Source organism: Serinus canaria, chromosome Z (assembly GCF_022539315.1).
Source record: "Serinus canaria isolate serCan28SL12 chromosome Z, serCan2020, whole genome shotgun sequence".
Lineage (NCBI taxonomy): Eukaryota > Metazoa > Chordata > Aves > Passeriformes > Fringillidae > Serinus > Serinus canaria.
Genome location: NC_066343.1, coordinates 16,219,218 through 16,243,560, shown reverse-complemented (window position 1 = coordinate 16,243,560; position 24,343 = coordinate 16,219,218). Strand labels below are relative to the sequence as shown.

The window sequence follows — 24,343 nt, the reverse complement described above, 5'->3', positions numbered from 1 at the left end:
TTTATTATTTTTCTATATTACTGTTCAAATATTCACTACTTTATAGTGCTCACACAAATGAACACATTTACTGCAAAAGTTGCCATTGAAATCTCAGCCAGCTAAGCAGCATTAAGGCTGCCAATGTCTCCTTCAACCCCAAATCAGCCCAGAGCAACAGCTGCAGGGTGTGAAATTACTTCCCTTCTATGGGGGGGCTTGGGGAAGGTGGGGATAGGCTGTTTATCACTTTGCTTATTGTAATAGTGTTAGTTGTTTAGTCAGAATTAATCCTTATCATGTTTGTGAGATACATGTGATCATAAAAGCTAGACATTTTAAGAATTACTAGCATAACTTAGGAAGACAAGAAGGATTAGATTGGTCAGAAGAAATACAGCTAGTGGAATATGCCATGATGTTTGGGGAGTTTTGCCTATTTTTGTTTGTCTTTTCCTTCTAATAATATAATTTCTTTAGAGTTGGGCTGCCTATAGAAATTTTTTTATTGTCTTGTACAGACCTCAAACATTAATGACAATTTTTCATAAGCTTTTTTCCTACAGTCAACTGTACTGACAAAGAGAAAAAAGTATTTCTCAAAAGGTAAAGCTGATTTGCAATATTCTTTTCACAATATAACTTTCAGATGATTTGGAAAGAGATAAAGGAAAAAATAAGAACTAGAATATCATCTGAAAATGCACCATACTTTTTTTTCTGCAATTTGAAACTTTGTTTTCAATAGGTAGGAAGCAAAAATAGACAGATGTAAATTTTGTTCTTTATTGTCAACATTGTTCCAGGAAAAGCATGTTTGTATATATGCTGTGTTTAAATTAGTCTGTATACTAAATTTGAGAAATATCTACCATATTCTTAGGGACGTTTGCTTTGAAGTTACAGTGAATTATCTCTTCCAATAAAGATCTAAGACTACTGTAGAAATGAACAGGTATTTTCTATTAAGGTGGTTCATGAAATTGCACATTTCCATGTATTCACATATACTCCACAGCATCACTTCCAAACATGGTAAAATATTCACTGTCAAATGTAGTTCTGGACCACCCTGGCTGCTTTGGCCATTGCTGCATAATGTGAGAGAGAGTTGTGGAAATGTCTGGCTTCTTCCTTCAAGAGCATGGTTTCAAACTTGTGGATTGAAATCATGTACAAGAGCAGTAATGACGTTCTATAATAATTAGAATTTTTTTACTCCCAAGGTAAATCCTGAAAAAGATCAAAACATGTGTCTAATATATTTAATATTTGCATTAATATAGGTGACTGATACTTGATTAATTTTTTATGCTTTAGAGGCTAAGACAGATGTTCAAGCCTGTATTTTAAAAAAATATATCGCAGTGAAACATAAGCTAAGTTTGGTTGACACTTATTTCTCTTACTAGGCTTACAAAGACAAAATAGATTTTCTGAAGTAGATACTACTAATTTTATACTTGCAACTGGCTTTTTTAAAAAGCCTAATGTTTGATGCTGTGATGAAGATTTTTGTTACTTTTTTCTTTTTAATATTCATTAATATTAGTTAATTAGAAAACTAAACTGATATTTCTATCTAACTTTATATGACATATTCAAGATAATTCTCTTTGCTTTGATGTTGTTAAACAGAGCTCTACACCCACCCATTTGTTGTTGCTTTATTCTCCCTAGACTATATCTGCATTTAAATATTTGCAGTTCCCAGAAAGGTTTCCCAGTTGTGGATAATTTGGAGAATAATCAGGATAATGCTATATTATCTATCTTTAATTAAATACTTCCCTCCTGTTATGCTTTCTAGAAGTGGAATTTAATACTTTTGGGAAACTTAAAACTTAGAGGTGCACAAAACTGACTATACCTGTTTGGGGGGGGGGGGTGTGCAAATCTAGTATTACATAACAGCAATGATGACTGCATTTCTTAAGAACTGGATGACTCTGAAAGAACCCCCACCCCAAAATATTCAGAATTTTTTTCCTTGGCTCAGCCTATGCTTTACTCTTAGAGCCAGTGCTGCACTGTTTACAGGAGCTTCTCTGACCATACTTCATCTCTGCTTTGTGCTGAACCAGCTTTTATTTTGAGAAAAAAATATATGCATAGCATATACATTGTTCATTCTTTTTCTTGCATATTTATTCTCATTTTCTTAGGGGATGACCAAATAGTTAAAGACATGACTGAATGTACAAATAGAAACCACACATCCAGTAGTATTCAGGAAAGAAAGAAAGCATTCTTTCACTTTGTAAAAATACATTGATAAAATAGCATAATGACGAGATTCATCATGAATGAACAGCCTTGTCCAATAATTTTTTTTGCTCTTCGGTATTTAACATTTTGATTTGAGCATTCCTTGTTATAGAATGGCATATATTTAGTCTGTATTAACTTCAGGAAGTTTTCATAACACACATTTATTCATAACAACATGTGGCTTGTCACGTCTTACTTCTAAGATCTTTTATGGTAGTTTTTTTTTTTCTTTCCATACCATGCTCAGTAAATTAACACACTTTTGGAGTTCTCTGCCCCATGGAATCCAGGTGTTTCAACCCATCCAAGATTTAGGCAGGACTGCTCAATTCAAAGTTCTCCAACAGCAAAGGGCTTTTTTACAGTTGGTGGGAAAGCTGGCCATCCATTAGGAAAAATTAAGTCAGCACTCAAGGAAAACATCCTTTACAGGGGGTAAGGCATATGGTTAATGAAAAAACTTGAAAAAGGTGTCAGCCCTTGGTGAGAAGGATCATACAGTTCTGAATGGACTGGTAAGTATGGTTAGCACTGTTTGTAGAAAAATGAAAGGACTTCCATAGGTTTGAAAGAGAGATTTGTGAACTTTCACAGACATGAATTCTGCACTGTGTTATTCTATGCTTTTGCAGTTTAGTGTAACCTAAAATAGATTAATATAATGATTGAGTTACTTAGACTATCAGGATAACAGAAGTAATTTATTGTCAGCTTCTGTGTTAACTTTCTGCAGACATGTAATTTCAGCATTCTGATTAAAAGAGAAGCACCACACCGCTTTTCCCTTTCTAAATGATGTATTGTTAAACAAAGACATGAACTAAACACACATTTAAAACAATGCGCTCTAAATGCACCTGGAAGTAAGTTCTTCCAGGTGCATTTAGAGCGCAAAAAAATATACATATATCTATATATATATGTGTGTGTGTATGTATGTACAAGCACCTTCTAAAAATCAAATTTCTGCAGCACTTCAGTTCTGAAAATGCAAGAGGCTTTGCTAATTGCCTGATACTCCATTCTATCATATAGTGTTTCAAGATCAATATACATCAGAATGTTTCAAAATCTACACTAGGTCAATGCAGTTTAATTCTTAAGCCATGAGCATTTAACATGAAGTTATATACAAAAACCAAGCAAATAAATTCAATGTAGGTGAAAGCAATGTCTTATTTTCCTTCACTAGTTCCTAATACTTTAGAGAAGAATGACCTGACTGCTTGGAAAGTGGATTGATTTTTGAAGTCTGGAGCCTTACACCTTCAATAAATGCAAAGACTGGCAAGTATTGCAGCATGATACTAATAGTAGGCAATGAGGCACTGCTAAACCATTTCCTGTTTGATTTTTCATTTGTATTTCAATAAAAATGATTCATCTGACATTGAGGAAGCATCAAAATTAAGTGCATTTAATATTACATCTTTGTCAAATGTAGGTTATTGAATCCAGAGCTTGAAAAGCTACTGAAGCAGAAAACAAAAAAGGAGTGTATGCTCAGGCAAGCTAAATTCCTTAAGAAAATGAAACTAAGAATTTTTTCTCCCTACGTCCATTTGCATCAAATCAGATTCCTAAGAATACATATACTTAGCATTGGTGAAAAAAGCAAACTAGGACAGGAAGAGCAATGGAACTGATGAAGGGTCTGAAGCACAAGTCTGATAGGGAGCAGCTGAGGCATCTGGAGCTGTTCAGCCTGGAGAAAAGGAGGCTCGGGGGGAACCTTGTCACCCTTTCCCACTCCCTGTAAGGAGGTTGTGGCCAGATGGTGGCTAGTGTCTTCTCCCTGGCAAGTGACAGGAAAACAAAAAGCAGCCTCAATTGTGCCAGAGTGTTTACATTATATATAAAGGTTAATTTCTTCCCTGAAAGGGCAGTCAGGCATTGGAACAGGCTGCCCAGGGAAGAGGTGGAATTGCCTCTTTGGGAGACTTCAAAAGGCCTGTGGATATGACATTTGCGCTCTTAGCCACCGGACAACTATGTGGTACACTCTCTCAGACTAAAGATAAGCCCCCTTGTCCTGTCTTAACATGACCTTGTGAAAAGTCCCTCTCTAGCTCTCTTGTAGCCCCACTTTAGGAAGTGGAAGATGCTATAAGGTCTCCGTGGAGTCTTCTCTTCTTCAGGCAGATCAGCCCCAGCTGTCTCAGAGAAGAGGTGCTCCGGCCCCCTGACCACCTTCGTGGCTGTCCCTTGACAGCTGCAGGAGGTCCGTGTCCTTATGCTGGGTGTCCCAGCACTGAATGCTCCAGGTGAGGTCTCATGGGGAAGAATCACCTCCCTAGACCTGCTGGCTACTCTTTTAATGTAGCCAGGATATATTTGGCTTCTGGGCAGCAAGCTTCCATTGCTGGGTTACGACAAGCTTCTCATCCCAAGTCCTTCTTCCCAGAGCTGCTCTAATTGGAGATATGTTGGCTGTCAGTCATGTCCTTATTTTCTACGTGCCTTATCAGAGTTTTGAGAAGGGTCTGCTCTGTGATGTTCCTGGGTGCCAAGGTGACTCACTGGCCTGTAGTTCCCTGAGTCTTCCTAATTTGTCCTTTTAAAAATGAGATTGATATTTCCCCTTTTCCAGTCATGGGAAGTCCTCCTGACCATCAAGACTTCTCAAATACAGTGGCTTAGCCTCTTTCTCCACCAGTATCCTCAGGACTGGTAGATGCAATTCATCAGAACCCATAGAATTGTGCACCTTCAGTTTCCTTGTATTTTCTTGAATCTCATCTTCTCCTACAGTGCGTGGTTCTTCATTTTACATATCCCCGCCTTTGCCTTCTCTGACTTGGGCAGGGAAGCGGGAGTCACTTGCCAATAAAGACTGAGGCAAAAAAGTCATTAAGTGCCTCAGCTTTCTCCATGTCCCAGGTAATCTCCTGTATTCTTCTGGAGAGTCCCCACATTTTTCCTATTCTTTCTTTCACCACTGATATATCTATAGAAGCTTTTATCTTTGCCCTTTTGTCCCTGGCTAAGTTTAATACTACCAGGGCTTTATCTTCCCTAGCTGACCCCTGGACACTCAGACTAGTTCTCCTTATTTCTCCCAGAATACCTGGCTTTACTTCCACCCTCTATAGGCTTCCTTTTAGTATTTGAGTTTCCAGAAACCCCTTGTTCATCCATGCAGGTCTCCTCTGGGTTTGCCTGACTTCCTTTTTGTTGGGATGCATTGCTTGGAAGAGGTAGTCCCTGGCTATTAACCAGCTTCCCTGTGCCCCTCTCCAGGGCTTTATCCCATGGTAAAGCAGACTCCTGAACAGACCAAGTCAGCTATCCTGAAGTCCATGGTGGTGAACTTGCTGTGCTCCCTCCTCATTGCCCAAAGCATCTTGGACTCCACCATTTCATGGTCACTGCAGCCCGTGAGCTTCACATTCCCCACCAGCCCTCTCCTTGTTGGTGAGAATAAGGTCCATAGCACCTCTCCTCACTGGCTGCTCTATGACTTGGAGAAGGAAGTATTTACCTAAGCATTCCATGAACCTCCTGGATTGCCTGTCCTCTGCTGTGTTGCTCCTCCAACAGATGTTGGGCTGGTTGAAGTCCCCTGTGAGGACCAGGGCTTGTAAACATGAGCAGCCCCTCCTCTCTGTCTGTGGAGGGACTCATCTCCTTGGTCCTCCTGGTAAGGCAGCCTGTTGCAGAACCCCTTTGTAATACCACCTGCCCCTGCCCTCCCTTTAATCCTGACCTATAAGCCTTTGGTTGGCTCCTCATCTATCCCCAGGGGGCTCTCTACAAGCAGACTGACAGGCCAAAGTGGCTGGAATTCCTTTGTGCTGCCCTTCAGGAGCTTTCTTACTGACCTGCCATCCCTCTCTAGGCCCTGAAAATCTCTTGTAGGCCCTGGCATCAAAATAGCAAGTGATGGATGGACTGAGGTTCCCATCCCCTCAGCAGCTACAGTAGCACATAACCTAGTGACTGCAGCAGTGTTTACTGCTCTTCAAAGATGGAATAAGACACTTTGACTTTTTGTCTAGTGGGACAAATCAAAAATCGTGAATAATCAAACTTTGAAGTATGTTCTCTAAGATATTAGAAAAAGCTCCAAACATGGGAAAACCTACAAGCAACGATACAAGCTTCTTGACTCCAGCAAAGTTCCACAAATTATTGGCCAAATTTTTGTGTAGTATTACAGTTTTAACTATTGGGTACAGGCAGGGTAGGAAAGGGGATGATATTATTGGCTAAAGAAAATAGTGGCACTAACACATACATCCTGACTTTAAGGTATAGGTGTATGTCTCAATGACAGTCATTTATAAAGAAGCACACAGAATGGTAGAATGGTAGCCAGTCATTTATAAAGAAGCACAAGCATGTTCCTACGATGTGCCTAATTCTCCATGCCAGCCAATACATCTTAAGTAGTTCCTCAAAATATTGGGCAGAAGCAGATACCAGGGATGCACGTTTTCAGACCGAGCAGATTATATCTGTCAAAAATAGGAGCTAGAAGCTACCAAACAAAGGGCACAACCTGAAGGGCCTTCCATGAACCAGACATTTCAGCTGTAACCCCTTCCTGTAGGAAAATGCGCTACTTTGCGTGAAAGTACCGCGGAACATTCTACTTCTTCATACCAAGAAAAGCTTGACCCAAGCAGGAACTTGGCAGCGGCTCACAAACGTGCCTGACTGTGCTAGCTGGCAACAGGGATCCCACAGAAGAGAGGACGGGGGCTCTGCCGAACACCGCGGATGCCGGAGTCGTTCGGAACCGGAGGTCTCCCCACGCCCCACACGCCCTCTCCTCCAGTCCCCAGCCGCCGCGAGGCGCGGGCAGAACGGCGGAGTCCCCAGGCTGTCCTCCCTCCTTTGCTCTCGCTTCCTCTTCCACCCCGCTCGCTTCCACGGCGGAGGCTGCCACACACCGACCGCCAACGGGGCGGCGGCGGTAGCAGCGGGGACATCGGTGCGCGGCGCCTCCGAGCGGCCGCGGGGCAGCTCCCGCCGCGCCGAGCCGGGGGCGGGCAGCTGGGCTGCCCCTGCTCGAGCAGAGCGGAGGGGCGGGGGGGCGACGGCCGCGAGCTCGCCCCGGGTCTCGAACGCCGGGGCGGTGCGGCCGGCGGGGGCGGAGCCGCGCCCGTGACGCGACGCTCCGGCGGCGGCGGCGGGGCTGGCAGCGGCGGCGGACGGGCGGGGGCTCTCTCGGCGCGGAGCTTGTGCGCTGCGGCCCCAGGAGCTCCGGCGGCGGCAGCAGCAGCAGCGCTCCGGCCGGGGAAGGAGGTGCCAGACTCCGGCGTCGCGTGCGGGCAACGAGGGAGAGCGGAGCGGCTGCTGAGGCGGCCGGAGGAGAAGGAGAAGGAGGAAGGGAGCGGGGAGCAGCGCCGCTTGGTTGGCCCGGCGGTGCTGCTGCCGCCACTTCCCCGCTGGGCGCTCTCCTGCCCGCGAACTCGAGCCGCTCCCGGAAACTCTCGGCTCTCCTCTCGGTCTCGCCGGCGGGATCTCGACACGGCTCTCGGTCCCGGCGAGGCGGGCGGGGGGCAACTTCTCGCACTTCTCCGGAAAAGGATTTGGGCCGCCCCGCTCCGGGGACGGCAGCGCCTGCGGTCCCCGCCGCGGAGGGAGAACTTTCGTCTCCGATCGCGGGGCGGCGAAAGGGGCCTGGGTACGCCGGCCGCGGCGGGAGCAGCGCGGCGGCGCCGGCCCGGCAGCCGCGGAGATGAAGCTGAGCCGGCAGTTCACGGTGTTCGGTAGCGCGGTCTTTTGCGTGGTGATCTTCTCCCTTTACCTGATGCTGGACCGCGGCCACTTCGACCACCCGAAGAGCCCCCGGCGGGAGGGCACCTTCCCCAAGGTGAGCGGGGCGGCGGCCGGGGCGCTGCGGGTGGAGGTGAAGGGAGGGCGGCCGTACCGTCCCCTGGACGTGCCGCTGCCGGAGCGCCGAGGCGCGGCGGCTGCGGGGCCGAGCGGGGCCGGGGCCGAAGGGGCCGCCTGCGGGCGGCGCTTTTCCCGGCGCGGGGCTGCGGCGGGAGCGGGGTCTGGCGGGGCTCGCCCGTCGGGACCGGACGGGACGGGGCCGCGCCGCGGCTGCGGCTGCTTCGCGGGTGGCGGAGCGGGGTGCGGGGCGTGCCCGGGCAGGACGGGGAGAGCTGACAGGTCGGGACCTCAGCCCCGACTGTCAACAACAGGTAGATTTAGGGAAACGCTGACTTGGTGGCTGCTTTCCTTTCCGCTGAGCCGTGCTTCGGAGCTGTAGCTGGCTGACCCGACTGCTCCTCGTGGTTAAGCGACCCAGTACTTCAGTTCTTCCCTTTCCTGTGTTCGCTGCGTGGCAGAGAAGTTTAAAAGCTGTGTGTCGTGGCTGTGTTCTAATAAGGAATGTTTGCCCGTGAGAAGAAACGTGAATTTCAGATAGGACGTGGTTTGCCATGCAGAACGACACAATACTGCTGGCTATACACAGCTGTGTGTTCTTACAGACAAAAAACCCAGCAAAACCCCACAATATAGAATACAAAGTTATAACCTATTTATGCTTGCACGGTACTTATTTTTATTGGAAACAAACCGAAGGAAAGTATATTTCAATACTGGAGTGAGACTTCAAGTGAATAAAAGAACTCTAAAAACTTAGTTAAAAAGTAACAATTATCTCTCTGTTAGAACCACTCTTGTTTCATTCAATGCAAAAGTAATAATTGATATAATTTTTTAATAGTAAAGACAAAAACCTCGACATAAATGTAAAGAAAGTGAGCAGATTTGTTCTGTCTTTATTTCTTCAAGTTACAGTTCAGGGGTCAGCCTTCAGTTTTTGCAGGAAGGAAGAGAACAAGAGGAAGAGAAGTGGAGCAAGACAAGGCTGGCTACAGCAGCTATGTCTGTTCAATGTGTAACTCCAGCAGGAGGGTAATGCCACATGCCACTCTTGTAACAGCTAAGTACAAATGCTGCTTTGGGGATATGGGCAGTATCTTATGTGAGGAAGTCACTTAATGTATCATTATGCACCCAGCTGAGTTTAATACAGGTATGTATTAAAGTATAAAATAGGAAAGCTCATCCATGGGTTTTGTTTTTTTATTTTTAGTGTTAGATTTTGGGTTGAAATACTTGAGTGAACAAGAAAGATTTATTAGATGTGTTTTGTCTTCCATTGCCAGTGTCTTGCAGTTGTCTGTTCCTGTCCTACAGTTTAATCCTGATCAGAGGTGTAACATGGTCTTTCCTCTTGTGACCATGGGCATAGTACCTTGATCTGTTTTCAGGCCTATTCCTTCTAGGTGGTATAGTCAGCTAGAGACCAGCATTTCTCCTTTCATCCTCCTCCCTCCCCTCGGTCTTCTAGAACAGTCTGTCAGTGTTTACTCTTTTTGTCTTTTCCATGCCTAGATTTCTTTGAAGCTTCTAGTTCTCACTGGAAAAACTTCTGCCTTTCACTGGTCCTTCCTTTGGGTAAAACAGCTACCTTTTCATTTCTTACTGTTTTTTTTCTTTTGAGGAAGTTACAGATGAAATTCAAATGTTTCACTTTGTTACAACTGTGAAACCTCTGACACCTAGCAAATACTTTCAGAGTTTTATAATATCAGTTTGAAATAAATGCAAAAGATAAAGAGTGGAATAGAAGCCTCTAGCAATATATGAAAGAAACACTTTAGGATTACTACGTCAGCTTACAAAAAGTTGTTTGTGTCAGTGCAGTGTTGCCAGAGCTCAAAGTACTAAGTGAAACTAGTCACAGATGTCAAACCTTCAGGCTGTTTTTGGTTGAAAAAAAACCATGGCAGCAGACTGTCCATTTAAGAATGTATTTTCTTTTCCAATGACAAAGATCAGAATTTATTGGCTTGGAAAAAGGAATTAAGATTTTTTTTTTTCTTTCAGACGTTGTTGGCTTGTTTCACTTCATACCTCTCTGATTTGGCAATGTGCTTTGCTGTTTCTCTGCAGCTCTGGTAACAGCACACGTCACCTTTCAAGTCCCGGAAGTTGCACATTGATTAGTTTGTTCCTTCTGACCTACGTGGCTTACAATTAGCCCAGAGAAGTGGGTACTTCTAGAAGCAGTCCCTTGTTTAGCTTATAAGCATTTGCTATATAGGTATTTTGTTGAATTCTACCAGAAAAAGAGATGGGATTTTTCAGCTGGTAGTGTCTGTTGAGCTGTATTCACCTGAAGTGTCATGGTTACTAGTGCCAGTAGTAAAATAAGTTATTAGAACTGCTGCTCCATTTTCATTACCATATTTTTTCCGAAGCAAGGTGCCTTCTCTTTGTGTGGTCTCAAGGTAGCGTGCATCAGACTCAGTCTTCCTTTAGGCTTCTCAGTGCAGGCCAATGGGGTCAAGAAAGTGTCCTCACAGAACTTGCTTACTTATTTGAGAGTTCAGGACACAAACAAAAATGTCTTGCAGAAATAATTTGTGGGCAAGAGCTTCCAAGATGGATAAATATCCATAGACAGCTGGCTTTATGTTCTCTTTTACCAAGTATTTAAATGCTGTTTCCTGCGGAACAAAACAGAACCCGTGGTCAGGCTTGTGACACAGCAGTGACTTTGTGTCTTTTTGGTGTTAGTGTTGCAAAAGCTGACATCAGTAGTCAGTTTCACTCTGGGTTTTTGAGGCATCAAGGCAACTGTAAGAGAACTTTAGCTGAAGTAATTTATATCCTTGTCATCATTGGTGGTGCATTTAAAGTATAATAGCAGAAGATCTCTGTGTTGCCATAGAATGGAAGCTACTGCTAATTTGGGAAAAATAAGTACCTATGACAAATGTAGATCAAAGCTTACTGGCCTCTCCTCTGTAATTCCTGCAGGTATCTTTGTGGATTCTGGCTCTTTTTCAGGTGTATATTATTCTGGTGATGACCATACCACAATCTTTACCTGAGCCTGTTGGTAGCCATGGGATGCTCGTGTCTCAGGACGCATATCAGGATATGATGAGCCCTAGTGTCCTGTCTCAAGGCTAGGAACCATGTTACAACATTGTGCAGAGACTAGCTCAAGGTGCAGGGAGGGCCTTAGGTGCATTTTTAGGTTGTTACTGTAGCAGTTGTCCGTACAGATTATTGTGTAAAATTATTCTAATTTAATATAGTGGAAAAAGAGCTGAGTGCATTGTTTTTGTTAGCAATAATACAATATTCTCTTGGAAAACTTGTGTGACTGCAGAGTTGAGGAAGTCTCAAAGTAGTGTTTAGTCCTATGACATTGCCTGTGCAGCAAGTGTCATGTATGAGTGATGTGTGGGCTAAACTGATAATTGCTAAGTGAAAGCTACATTTAAATCAAGTCTGAGAAGACATTCATAAGCAGCTTACCTTACAGAACTTGTGTTATTGTATAGAGATGAATAACAAATACTGATAAACCCATATTAATCTATTCTGGATTTTGGACTCGTATAGAAGAATAAAAATAGTGTAATGGCTTGTGGACTGTTTATTTTGATTCTAGATCAAAATAAGGGCCTCACTTAAGCATGCATGGCACACACTGAAAGTCCAACTAAAAAAAAGAGAAGTGGGTTTTGTTTTTAATAGTGTCTTGCATCAGAATATATGCTCTATATGTAGTCTTCTGATGAAAGTTAATTTTTAGTGAATTTTAAGGGGGCTAAGCAGGGGGGCAACAGCACGACATTGAAGCATCCTCTGTCACTACCTAACAGGTAATGCTTTGAAATTGAGCTTTCTCCTCTAACCATTTTTTCACATGGCTTGGTTTAGCTTTTATGGGACAATATCTCTGCACTGTGTTAAATGTTGTTTCTGGAAATACTCTTTTGAAAGTCAAGACTGCAATGATTCTGGAAAGTAAATGGACCAGCACCAAAGAATGTTCATTTTGTCTTTATTTTTTAATTTGAACTTTATTAAAAGGTAAAGCAGAAACATACAGCAACTACCATGCTTACCATTTTCTGTTTTATAAACAACTGTTATTTGAATAAGATCTCCTTTCCACCTCTGTGTATTTTCCCTGCCTCTCTCTTTGACCACCATTATTTGAAGCATACTCTCATCTTGCGTATTAACTGCTTTTATGAACTCACCAATTGCACTGCATCAAAGAGCAGTGATCAAGTACAGTTGCTCTATAAGTAGTTGGCTTGGGTTTTTAGGTTGTTTTTTTTTTTTGGTTGGTTGATTTTTTCTTTTTTGGTTCCTGTACTGCTAAAGTTTCTTGTTGGATTCATGCTTTCAAGGCATCTACACAACGCAGCAGATACTCCAGCCTCCAGCATTAATATCACAAGTGGTGGTTGTTCCTGTATGGGCATTATTCCATCTGAGTTAGCCAATAATTTGATAGTAGTACCACTTGGACGAAATAGGAATCACAATAGAATGGAGCAGTAGTGGCAGGAAATTAGGACCAAATCCCTGGCAGAAATAACAGAGATCTCTCATCTGTGTGGTGAGGGTTCTCCAGGGTTCTGCCAAAGCAACCCTTCCCCTACTGGAAGGCAGCTCTGCCTTCAGTCAGCCCTGAGTCCCCACTGGGCTGTGGGCTTGGTAGGTGCCATGCCCCACAGAGACACTCTCCACAGCTTCTCCAGCTGCAGCTTTGTGGTATGCCTTGCCATAGTGAAGTAGCTGAAATCAGTTAACCACATGCAGAATGGATGCGTGTGTTTTGTTGCTGCCTGTTCTTAGTAGCTAGTGTGTTTTCATGTGCTCATTTGGGAACTTTCTGACTCATGTTATACAGCAAGGAACAGGACTTGTGTTTTAAGAAGTGTTGGAAGCAGACTGGTCAGGTATTTTAGGTAATGTTTGTCTGTCTAAAATGTGAATAGTGGTAATTAAGGTTGTGCATCATTTTGAAGTACTCATTTTTTATTCTCCGAGCACTGAAAAACTGTGGGCACAGTGACTTTTACTAGCATGAGTGTGAGTTTTACATCAGAGGAGATTGAGTGTTGAGTGAAGAAATCCACAGAAGGAATAATTTTTTCTGGTTTTGAAACATGCTGACTTATTTAAAAACAAACAAATTCCTATTAACAACACTCAGTAACTTCACAATCTAACAGCCTTTGAATGCCATGGAAATGATCTTGAGTGCAAATAATGAAAATCTAGGATTACTTCTGCTGAGTTTCTAGTACTTTGTGAAGGAGGAGCAGCCGCCTTTGTGAACATAACTATGGGTCAGTAACAATTCTTTGTTTTCCTAATGTTCACAGAGTGTATCTGTTGTTTTGTTTTGTTTTTTTTTTTTTTTTTGCTTGCACATTTTGTGTAAAGTTGTGGCTAAGCAGCAGTCAAGCAGAAGCTATTAGCTTCTTTCAGTCTTTCAACTACAGTCTTTAAATCTGGTGCAAAATGTTGAGCAAAATGTATTTTACGGAATACATAGTCTACAAAACAGTAGCTCTTAACTATAATTGAGCACATCCTTCTGCTACCTAGTCATTGCCTAACTTAATGATATAAACTAAACAGAAAGAGGTTTTCTAGTTTGTTCTTACTTAAGGTTTTCTTTTTCTAACACGTAGAGTCTTGACTTGTTTGAATAAAAAATAACCATTATTAAATTCCCTACTCTTAAAGGCAGATAAGTTGTGCTTCACTTTTTTCTGCTAGACATTTAAATAAAGTTTCAGCGTAGTAGGGAGGAGAATCAACAGATTCTCATCAACAAATGAACACAAAATATATCAGTAACAGTAGTAGTGAATGTTTTTCAGTTTAATTGACTTAAAACTGAATATGTCTGGATTTCTTTTTTTTTTGCCTTCAGGTCTCTGATGATGGTGTCAAAACTGGTCCCTAACAGCATGCCTTATATTTGTCTCAGTAAATGCCATGAAGCATAAGTCTAGTGTAATAGTACAGTAAACATTCTTGTTATTGTTGCCTCTGGTGATAAAGCAAAATGTGAAAGTCTATCAACTTCTTAAAATGTTTTTGTCAGGCTGTTGCATCTTTGGATCAGAACTTTATAATTCTCTCAAGAGAACAGACTTTTGTAGTTATTTAATTCAGAAGATTTCCAGTGCCTCTGTAAAGTGAGCTTACTTAGAATAGTACTCTAAGGGTAGGAAATTACTAACAAGGTTTCTTATGTTCTTTTCATTGTCACAAATGCACATAAGCTCTCTGCACGGATCAGCAAAGCCTTCAAACCTTGATTTGTCCTTTAACTGATACATTGTATGCTTGTTTTTTTGTTCTGTATCCTGCTTTGCAAAGAGAATACATGCAGAAACAGTGTACTCAAATATTATGTTTTGATGGTACATTGGGTGACATTTTTAACTTTTACCAGCTTTTTTTTTCTGTGCAGGAGGTGAACATTTAATTGCATATTTAGTATGTTCTGTTGACTGTACAGTGCTCTGATAGTGAACAAAGAATGCCTTCTGCTGTTACCATCTTGATAAGCTGGCATCTCATCAGAGTTTATATCAAGATTTTGGCAAAGATAGCTCATGATTTCTAGAGATGTACCTAGATATAGTCACTGGCAGGAGTGGTGCAGAAAACTGTTATGATGACTGCCATTCAGTGCAGCCAGAAAATAAGACTTTGCTTCCTCACTGTTTACTGTAGGGAATGTGTATAGGCAATGACCTCAAATTACACATCCTTTGGAGAGCTCTGTCCATTGTGGTGCTCCACTTTCTTCACCACAGTTCTCTGGTACACCAGAGCCTCTTGTGCAGGACCCCGGCAGCTTTGTTGTGGTCTCCTTTTTCTTCATGTGGGTGAGAAAGGGAATGGGTTCTGGCTTGTTTTGAACCCAGCACTCAGTGGTTGCGGGCTGAGTCTGGATGCAAAGAACAAAATTCCAGCTGACAAAACATCAGAAGTCTCTAATCTGGATTTCTTTTCTGCCTTCCTGTTTCTATGAGATCTCATCAGTGGCCCTGTCATACTCCTTCTTCAATTTGAGCTAGATGTCTTTTTCCTGATGAAGTGATCACTGGTGGTGATCTCTTGGTCTGCATTTAGAGAAGGAGTGTGCATTCACTCAGGAAATAAAAATTCCAAGTACCGTCTTTTCTGCAATGTACAATGTTTAGATAGGAGAAACTGAACATTCTCTACTTCCTCAGAATGAAACATGTTGGACTCTCATTGTGTTACTGGGCTTCCCTCCACGTGTTGGGTGTCACTGTGATCCTTTCTGGAGAGTCCTTGCTGCAAATCAGACTGGTGTCAGGACCAAACAGAGAAGGACAAGCAGAGGGCAGTGGGAAAGCAGACTGCTCTGGAGTATTTGGGGCATGAAAACGGCTGAAGGGTTCAGAGTGACTGAAGCATAAGGAGCTGTTTATGTAGCTGATTCATGTGGTGATAGTGGCAGGTTTCTCAGGGCAGCTAACAGGTGTGGACACTTCTTGTTCCAAATGGGAGGAAGTTGTCTGGATCTGGGTTGCCTTCACATGAGAAAATTTGTTGGTTAAGTCCAACCCTGTGTAATCACAGGGCTGGTGAACAGGTGTGCTGCTCATGTGATGCCATTCTCCTGCCAAAGCAGCTGTAGCTACTTTTGGTAGATTTATTGGCACTTTGCACTTCTTGTAGAAGTGCTTCCTATGCTGTGAAGTAACAGGAGGATTGGCTTTACTGCTTTTTGAAAAAAAATCTTAAATTACACATTCATCAATATATAAAGACAGAGAGAAATGAAATAAAGCAACTTACACCAAAGTTATTACAAACTTTTTAACTGGTTGTGTAGGCCAAGTGATCCTCGTTACTTTTAGTGTCCTTATGTTAAAACAATGTAAGTCAACAGAACATCCTTTAGTGTTGTTCACTTGTACTAAGATATAGTTCATGTATCTCCAATTTTTGGTGCAGTTAGGCATTTCTCAAAGTCTTGGATCAAGGTTCCTTTTTTCTGAGAAGACTTGATGCGGTGAAGTCGGGGATAGTTCTGCTAGCATTTATGATTTGTTTACCTACTAAAGTTTTGCTATTCAGTATTTACAAAGCCATGAAGAACCCAACATTTCAGACAGAATTGGTTAATGTAAAATTGGTGCATCTCTGCTCAGATTAAAAAAAGTTAAATCTCCCTGCTAACCCTCTAATGTGTGGAAAAGTTGAAATTTTAACTTAAAAGAATACTGTGAGTATGGTTTTAGTAACAGCGAGGATCTCTGTGTTTTGTCTTTTAGTTAGACCTATTTAGTGTCCCCTGTAACATGCTTCTAATCTATTTTTCTGGTAAAACAAGGTCTGTTACTAGCAATTAATAAGATAAAACAGCTTTAGAGTAACTTCAGTTTGGTGCTGTTTGGCCTTGATATTTGAAGTCAGCTGCCTTCCTTTAAAAATATTGAACCTGAATTTATTTTCATCTCTTAAATTCATTGTTTTGAAGAGTATGCAGTGTTTTTCACATTCAGCTCATATTTTAAAATAATTTTACTATTGAACAGGCACTATCTATTTAAAATTAATAAGAAGAAAAAGTGAATGTGCAATGAAAATAGACCTAGCTTTTGCATAATTGGATCCATGTGAAATTTTCACCTTGAGAATGGATTCCTGACATGAATTATTTTCATACTGAATGAAGGCTGGGATCCATTTCTAATCTGGGATTCTATTGGTTCTTAAAGTTAATTCTCAGGGATCTGGCATTTCACAGCAAAAAGCAAAACCATTTTGACGATCTCAAAAATTTGATTTCCTGCAGTTTTAACTTGGGTATTGCATGAGGTCTTGGTTACATGTTCTTAACTGTAGCTTTTTATTTCATGTTTTGTGTTCAAGCTGAGTTGGCACATGGCATATTTAAAAGCTTTAGGAGAGAGGTATGATGTATCTCACAGTCTCCAGAAAAGAAAGCAGACTTTTCTGTCTTAATGTTCTCTGTTAGGTTGCTCAGTGGGAGGTCTTTGTAAGGATTTCTTTCTCCAGATAACAGAAGATCTACCTCCAAAGTCAAAGTAACATACTTTACCAGACTTCTGAAAATAAGTGTCCTAGGTAGGCTGAAACCTTGCAGCTTACAAATTATTTCTGGGTGTATGTAGCAACGTATGAAGTTGTTGATGTTTGAAGGTCACCTGGTAACAAATTGCTATTTGTAGACAAAGAACTTGGTTTACAAAGAAAAATATTTTGTCATGTAATAAACAGTAAACTGGTAGAATTGTTATGGATTTTTCAAGGCTTAATATACTAAGTTAAATGAAAGGTATGTTTTGAAGATATGAAATATGATATGACCTCCAAATTTGGAGGAAGTTTATATCTGTCTTCTAGAGACTGGCAGTATATGCTGGTGGGAGGATCAATCAAACACTTATTTTATGAGGTTTTTATGTATTTTTTTGTTTTCCACTGTGTCTGTTGTTTTCCTAGAGAGCATATAATTGGCTAGATGATACAGACCAGATTGGTGGTGTATTCTCTGATCAGTTAGTTCGCAGGCTATTGCTAAGCAATGTGAAATTCCTTTTGTGGAAGAAGGTGTAAAATGCTTCTACATCATACATGAATGAGAATAAAAACCTTAAACAGTTGTCTGATTTTACAGTTGTAGAGATAGTGTTGATAGTGGTGGGATGGGTGTGAGCAGTACTTTAGCTGCTTGCACACTTGATAACTCTGAACTGTAGTCATACGCAGTGAAGCTGGGAATGATTTGTATGGATGGCAGCTGTGCTAGAACTTCCTAGGAATCTAAAGTTCAGAGCCTCTGTTGGCAAGCCTGTTAAGCTCCTATCAAGTATTGTTTTATATACATTATTTTTAGATTGAGTGGCATAATAAGCTATTAGGCTTCATGTAGAGAAGCCCTTCATACTTTCAAAATATTACAGATATTGTAAGGGAAAACCACTAATTTTATGTAGAAATGTGTACACAGTATATTTAACACAGTATTTGAAAGATTTTGGTCTGGTTGTTTCTTTTGTGCCACCAGGTGGCATGGGACTACAGTCTGTTTATTTATTTTTTTTTTTCTTTCCAGTATTCCATCATCTGCATATTGATTTCTTGTTTTCCGTTCATTAGTTGTAAAAGTTTCTAGAATTTAATCTTTAAACTATTGGGATTCTAGGATGTCTCTCCTACATCTCATTTAGCTTAACATGGTTTCATCATCAAAATATATTTTTGTCATTTTTGGAAACAGTAGCTGTCTGCCTGTGTTGCATTTTAAAACCTGTTACTGTTTTCAGGATGTATGAATCTAAGAAACAGAAATAACAATCAGTGCATCAGCACTTTATGCAGCCCATAAAACACAGAGACAAACCAATAGCATTAAAGAAATAGTAAAACATATTGTCTGAAAATTATGAAGAACTTCCATAAGGGTAGAATTATAGTAATGACAATTTAGAATCCAAAAGCATGGTTGGTAACTCTTGGTGAAGGTCTGGTTTTCTTTTTTTATTTTTTTCATTCCTGAGGACTTTGCAAAGCCAAGAGAATTTGAAATAATGTACACATCAATTTAGAAAGGAGATCTAATCCCTTGCAAGCTACAGCTGCTGAAAAGAAAAAGGCAAATATTTCAAGTCTATTACTATTGAAAGGGAAAAAGTGTCATGTAAAGGTGTTGTTTCTAATATTATACTACAGTCCTAAGAAAATAAGGCAGTGGTGCTGGGCAAAAGTCATTAAAACCATAAGTCATAGAGTAGCTGTCTACTGAGTCAATGGTATTTGTGTTGAATGTAATGGTAAAATGTAGATGCCTGAAGCTGAAGCAGGTTTTGCTGTTATGACAGCTGCTTGCAAAAATATCTAATCATGTGTTGTGTGTTTTCAGATCTGAATTCAACTTTAATAATAGAAAGTGACTGTTTTTTTTTGTTCTCTTGTCACTTCTTATTACATTAATGTCATTCTGAGGAAATAAAGAAATTACTGTTAACAATGACAGATATCCCTAGGGTCATATTAAATAATCTGGCCTTTTTAATTCTGTAAAAGCTAGCACATTCATGCCTGATAAAAAGCATCACTCAAATAATTTGGAAGGATTGGCTAGTACATGAGAGAGGGCAGTTTTGAGGTGTCTTGATTGGCTGTGCTCCCTCTTGCATCCCAACAATACAGTGATTGAATACCATTAAATTGCTTTGTGGGATCTGTCTTTTCCTTCCAAGTTGGAAGATGTTTTGACTTCTTTCAATTCACACTGGTGTTTTTCTGCAGCCTTCCTCTTGTGGAGCTCTCTAGAATATCTACAAAATCCTGTTGTTTGGCAATTTGAGATGATCTGACTGAAAATGCCATTAGCTTGATCTCTCTTTTACAGGATTTTCTTGAGGATTGTAATGGTCCAGTTATACAGATTATTTCTGTGATCAGGCTGTTAAGGGATCTCTTATGCCCTTGAAGTTCTGTTGTTAATTTTTCTCCAACTTTCACTGAAAATCAGAAAAGTGGTATTTATATTTTACATGTATGGGAGAAAACCTGAAATGTTTACAGTATCCTCTTAATCCCATCACAATGTGATTGACTTGTAAAAAATCACTTTCTGTTTGATGTTCTGATAAATGAAAAGATCAGATTTTTGGAAATGAAAGATGTGAAAGAAGTTGGATTAGATATAATTGCTACTTGACACTGTGAGACTTTAAAGAGTATCTTTGTATCACTGATTAAATCTTGTGCAGTGAATTCAAGTTCACAGAGGAAAAATGTATCTTTTGCTATTTTCTCCTGGGCTGAAAAGAGAGTTCTGTGCGTTGCATAAATTCCCTATTAGTTTGCCTTCATGTAAAATATAAAATAAAGATGTATTTGAATTTTCTGTGTGATCACACACTATTGTGATTTTTTTTTTGTTGTTGTTGTTATTGGGTTTTTTTTGGGTCTGTCAAGAATTTTTCTAAGAAATAATTACACTTTACTTTTTATTTCTCTCCTTCAGGGACAGCTTTCAATATTGCAAGAAAAAATAGATCACTTAGAACGTCTGTTGGCAGAAAATAATGAGATTATTTCAAACATACGGGATTCTGTGATCAATCTGAGTGAATCAGTAAAGGATGGACAAAAAAATCCAGAGGCTGTAAACTTCGGTCAAGGATCTGTGTCTGACCTGTTCCCTTCTGCTTCAGTTTTGCTTGCAGTTGATTCTGAGGATTGTTTGTTTGCTTCAAAAAGTGGAAGTCACAGTTCAGGTGTACAGGTAAGCAGTATGCCTTTCTGATTCTGCTGGAGTTTTAGGTGTCACTAAATGTTTAAATCTGAAAATGTCAAGTTGCTGCTAAAATCTTGTTACTTAGACATAATGGAATTGTAGAAGTCACTGCTGTGTTTAACAGATGTTATGAAACTGTTCCTTTATATAGCTTTTTAAAGTTCTCTGGAAATTGAGTAATGATTATGAAGAGCCAACATTTGGGAACCAAAAGAGCCAACATTAAAAGTTTTTTGTAAAAAAAAAAAAAAAAACCACAAAAAACCAAAACCATAGCAATTATTGTCCTACCAGTTCTTTGGAAACAATTTATTTGAGAGTTTCTCTGAGTTTCCCCAAACTCTTCTAAAACCGATTAAAATAAACTGGAAATAAGGGATAGATGTGGTTTAAATAGATTTTACTTTTAGGGACCCATATGTAGATGAAACTCGATGGATAGCTAAAGAATGTTCAAGAATTAGTAATTTCAAAAAAATCTTGGGTCCTGTGTTCCCTTTTGAATGTCACTTCTGTATTTCAGCATTCCTGTGTGTCTTCAGTTTGTATAGGCACTTTGATCAGAAAGGAGGAACATATACCATGTTGACTGCTTGGCATAAACTGTGGAGGTTGAAGTTTTTAAAGTCAAACACTTCAAGTTGAATTTATTTTGCTTTCTGGTGATGCTTTGAGTTCATGGACTCTTATATATTCAGTTTTAATGGAGTGATTCAGGAGCACTGAGAATACTCTGTGAAGTTTGTGATCTGTACTGTTTTTGTGAGTCTTGTGGGAGTACTATAAATATTCATAGTACTCTAAAGCAAAGATTAAATTTTGAAGTCCAGCTTTCTCATTTTAGAATTTGAAGTATTTCTATTGCAGGAGAAAGACTGTGGACTTCAGACAAATAAATGCACATATTAGAACAATTGTAAATTCTGATGTATCATGCTTAATACTTTTAAACTCTTCAGGGATAGGCACTAACTTAATGTCTTTTATAGAGAAAATAGACTTTTTAAAGGCAATATCTGAGCACCTCCTTTTGTGTCAGATATGTATTAAGACTTCTGTGCAGGGAAATGAAACATCTGGAGCTGTGGTTACAGGCTTTCAAGTTAGTGGATTATTAACAGGTTTTTCATTGTACAATCTGTTAATATGTTAGGTGGTGTACTTTGTTATGTACATTAAAAATTAGTTCTAGTAAATGAATTTTGGGATAGAATATGTTATCTTAAATTCTTGGGCATGTGAACCTGTTAGGAACGGAAGGTAAAACATGTTTTCTAAAACTGCTCTTTGTTTTTTGCTCCACACATGAAGAATACAAGAATATACACTTGCTATCATCCAACCACCTACTATCTACCTAAGGGAGGGGTCTGTTGTAGCTATACTGCTTTTGGATAATCTTTACTTTTATGTGTATTCACAGGTACATAAAAAGCAAGCATACTGTTCCCCTACTCATTCTTCCCTTTCTTCCTTGTGCAGGGAGGAGGGCTTTAATGGTCTCTGTGTCATTGCATTGCACCCTCTGCTCAGCAGGCTATTCACTGCCATCATTAAGAAATTTAATAGTGCTTCTGTACACAGTTAGCTTCTCATCCTGTGAGTCTGAACTGCATTTCAGTTATGGAATCTCAGACCTTGACTTTAGCAGAGTTCCTCTAGCACCTTGCTAACAAGCTGATCTAAATCTCTGATCTAAATAGTAAAACTAAAACCAGTTTTACTGTTTAATACTTTACCAGCCCTAATGTATTCTGCATGCTCAGTTTATTTATTTGAGACATTTTCAATAATTATTTTGACCACTTTTTGAAAGAAATGTGTGTTAATTGCTGCCGTTTGTAAACATTAACTTAAACTCAGAGACTTTTACATTACTTCTCCCATGTTTGTCTCTCAGGTGGGTGTATGAGAGACTAGAAGTAGTAAGAGCTAATATAAGTGAGATTGAGTGTTTGGATAAAAAAATAACTTTACAGAATGAAGGCAAAAGAGTTTTCACTGAATAAATCATGGAAGTTGATTATAGTGTCCCATAATGGAGAAACTATTGTAAGAAGATATTCAAATATGGATTAAAAAACCTCGTGATGATACAGCAAGAAATATTGCCAGATTTGTTACAGAAAAACCAAGTTGCTAACAACATGAGACCAAAGGATTCTCATATGGGACAGATGAAGGATGTTTTTTTCATGGAGGAATTATAAATCAAGAAATTGTTTACTTCCACTTGTACTGTTTGTAAGTTGGTAAAAAACTATAACAGAACTGGCAACTGAAAATAAAGGTGACTTGAGAATGCTATAATTTAAGTCAGGTAAATGTGTGCTTTTTTTCCCAAAAGATAAATAATAGAGACAGGTAATAAACCCACAAAAATGAAGATGACGGGACTAAATATGGATATGATCTGATGCTTTTTCAGTTTAGTAGTTCAAGAAGTATCTGGCATTTGTGCTCAGAGAAGATGGAATTCTCAATAGCCATCATGCTGAGCTGGAAGGTCTTTTAAATAATAGAGTGAGGTGTCTCCTCCTCTTGTCCATTTCAACTACTGAAGCATCTAACATCAGGCTTAGTAATGTTACTCTTTTTGAAAATGAGACATGAATCACTCTTTGAAAAGGTGCTTTGGAGAGGCACAATATATGCTTTTATTTCTTCTGAGCAGTAGTTTAGTATTCACTGTTAAGATGTTATGATGTTTTCATGAGATTTATATAATTTCAACAGTTTGAGTCCTTCAGTATAGAGAAAGAATAAACCCATAAGAAAAAAGACAAATGATGACCTTCCCAGTGTTTTAATAAAAAGCTTGTAGCAACACGACTGTCTTCTGAAGCAGCCACAATGAAGACAGGCAGCATCCTTTTTGAATATCTATCTGTCTACTGTTATAAAAAGTCCTTTATTTCTATATCAGTATTTTATACTTAGATGTGAATCTAAAATATCTCCATGAAATACTTTCTTTAACCTCTTTTGCCTTTTGCTGACTGGCTTGGAATTTATTCTTAATTTACAATCATGTAACTTGTCCGAGTGATGATGCAATTTGTAATTAATCCTTTGCACAATTCCAACTGAGGATGGTGTTGTATGAAAGAGAAAAAAGATTTAACTTCTGTCTTTTAGATTTCTTTTTGTAAGTATAGGGATTTCAGCTTAGTTCTGGCTTTTGTTAATTTCAGTGGAAGTTTTTTGATTTTTTTCACGTCTTTTTTTAAAACTGCTTTTAATTAACCTCTGAATCTGAATGGTTGAGGTTGCCAGGGAACTCTGGGTGTCACCTGGTCCAACCACCTTCTCAAGCAGAGCTACCAAGAGTCAGGTGTCATGGATCATGTCCAGGTGACTTTTCAGTGTCTCCAAGGATGGTGATTGCACAGCCTGACTGGGCAACCTGTGCAGTGCTTGGTCACCCTCACAGGGAAAAAGCTTTTCCTGATATTCAGGAGCAACCTTTAGTGTGTGCCCATCACCTCTGATCCTGTCTCTGGGTGCCACTGGAAAGAGACTGGCTCCACATTCTCTGTACTCTCTGCCTTTGGTTTTTGGTGCTCCTTCTTGAAGGCAGGAGTGACATTGCTTTCCTCCAGTCTTTGGGCACTTCTCCTAATCACCATGATCCTTCAAACCCTTTTAAGTGTGGCCTTGCAGTGACAAAAGCCAGCACTCATGGGTGCATCCCACCAGGGCCCATGGACTGAGATATGTCTAATTGGTTTAGGTATTCCCTGAGCTGGCCCTGTTTCAAGAAGAGGCAATCACTTCCCTGGTTGTGCTGGCCACATTGGCTCTGATACAGGCCAGGATGCCTTCAGAGAGGCACTCCAGCATGCTGATTTCACAGGAAGGATATTGGGGATTTCTGTGTGATTGTGCCTTGTAGGTACTTCCTTGATAATCTACAAATGTTGGAGGATCCAGGTTTATTGATTTCATATATTATACTTTCTTGGAATTCCTTCCATG

At 40.2% G+C, this 24,343-nt stretch overlaps 1 protein-coding gene across 1 annotated transcript in view; it reads left to right on the top strand.

Moving 5' to 3' along the window:
• The first annotated feature begins 7,375 nt into the window (after positions 1-7,375).
• The window catches only part of MAN2A1 (mannosidase alpha class 2A member 1), a 106,472-nt gene continuing 89,504 nt past the window's right edge, over positions 7,376-24,343 (top strand). The window contains exons 1-2 of the mRNA XM_030236725.2: positions 7,376-8,071; positions 20,093-20,353. Of these exons, the coding sequence (XP_030092585.1) occupies positions 7,937-8,071; positions 20,093-20,353 (396 nt within the window). The 5' untranslated portion in view covers positions 7,376-7,936. The remainder of the gene's footprint in view (positions 8,072-20,092; positions 20,354-24,343) is intronic.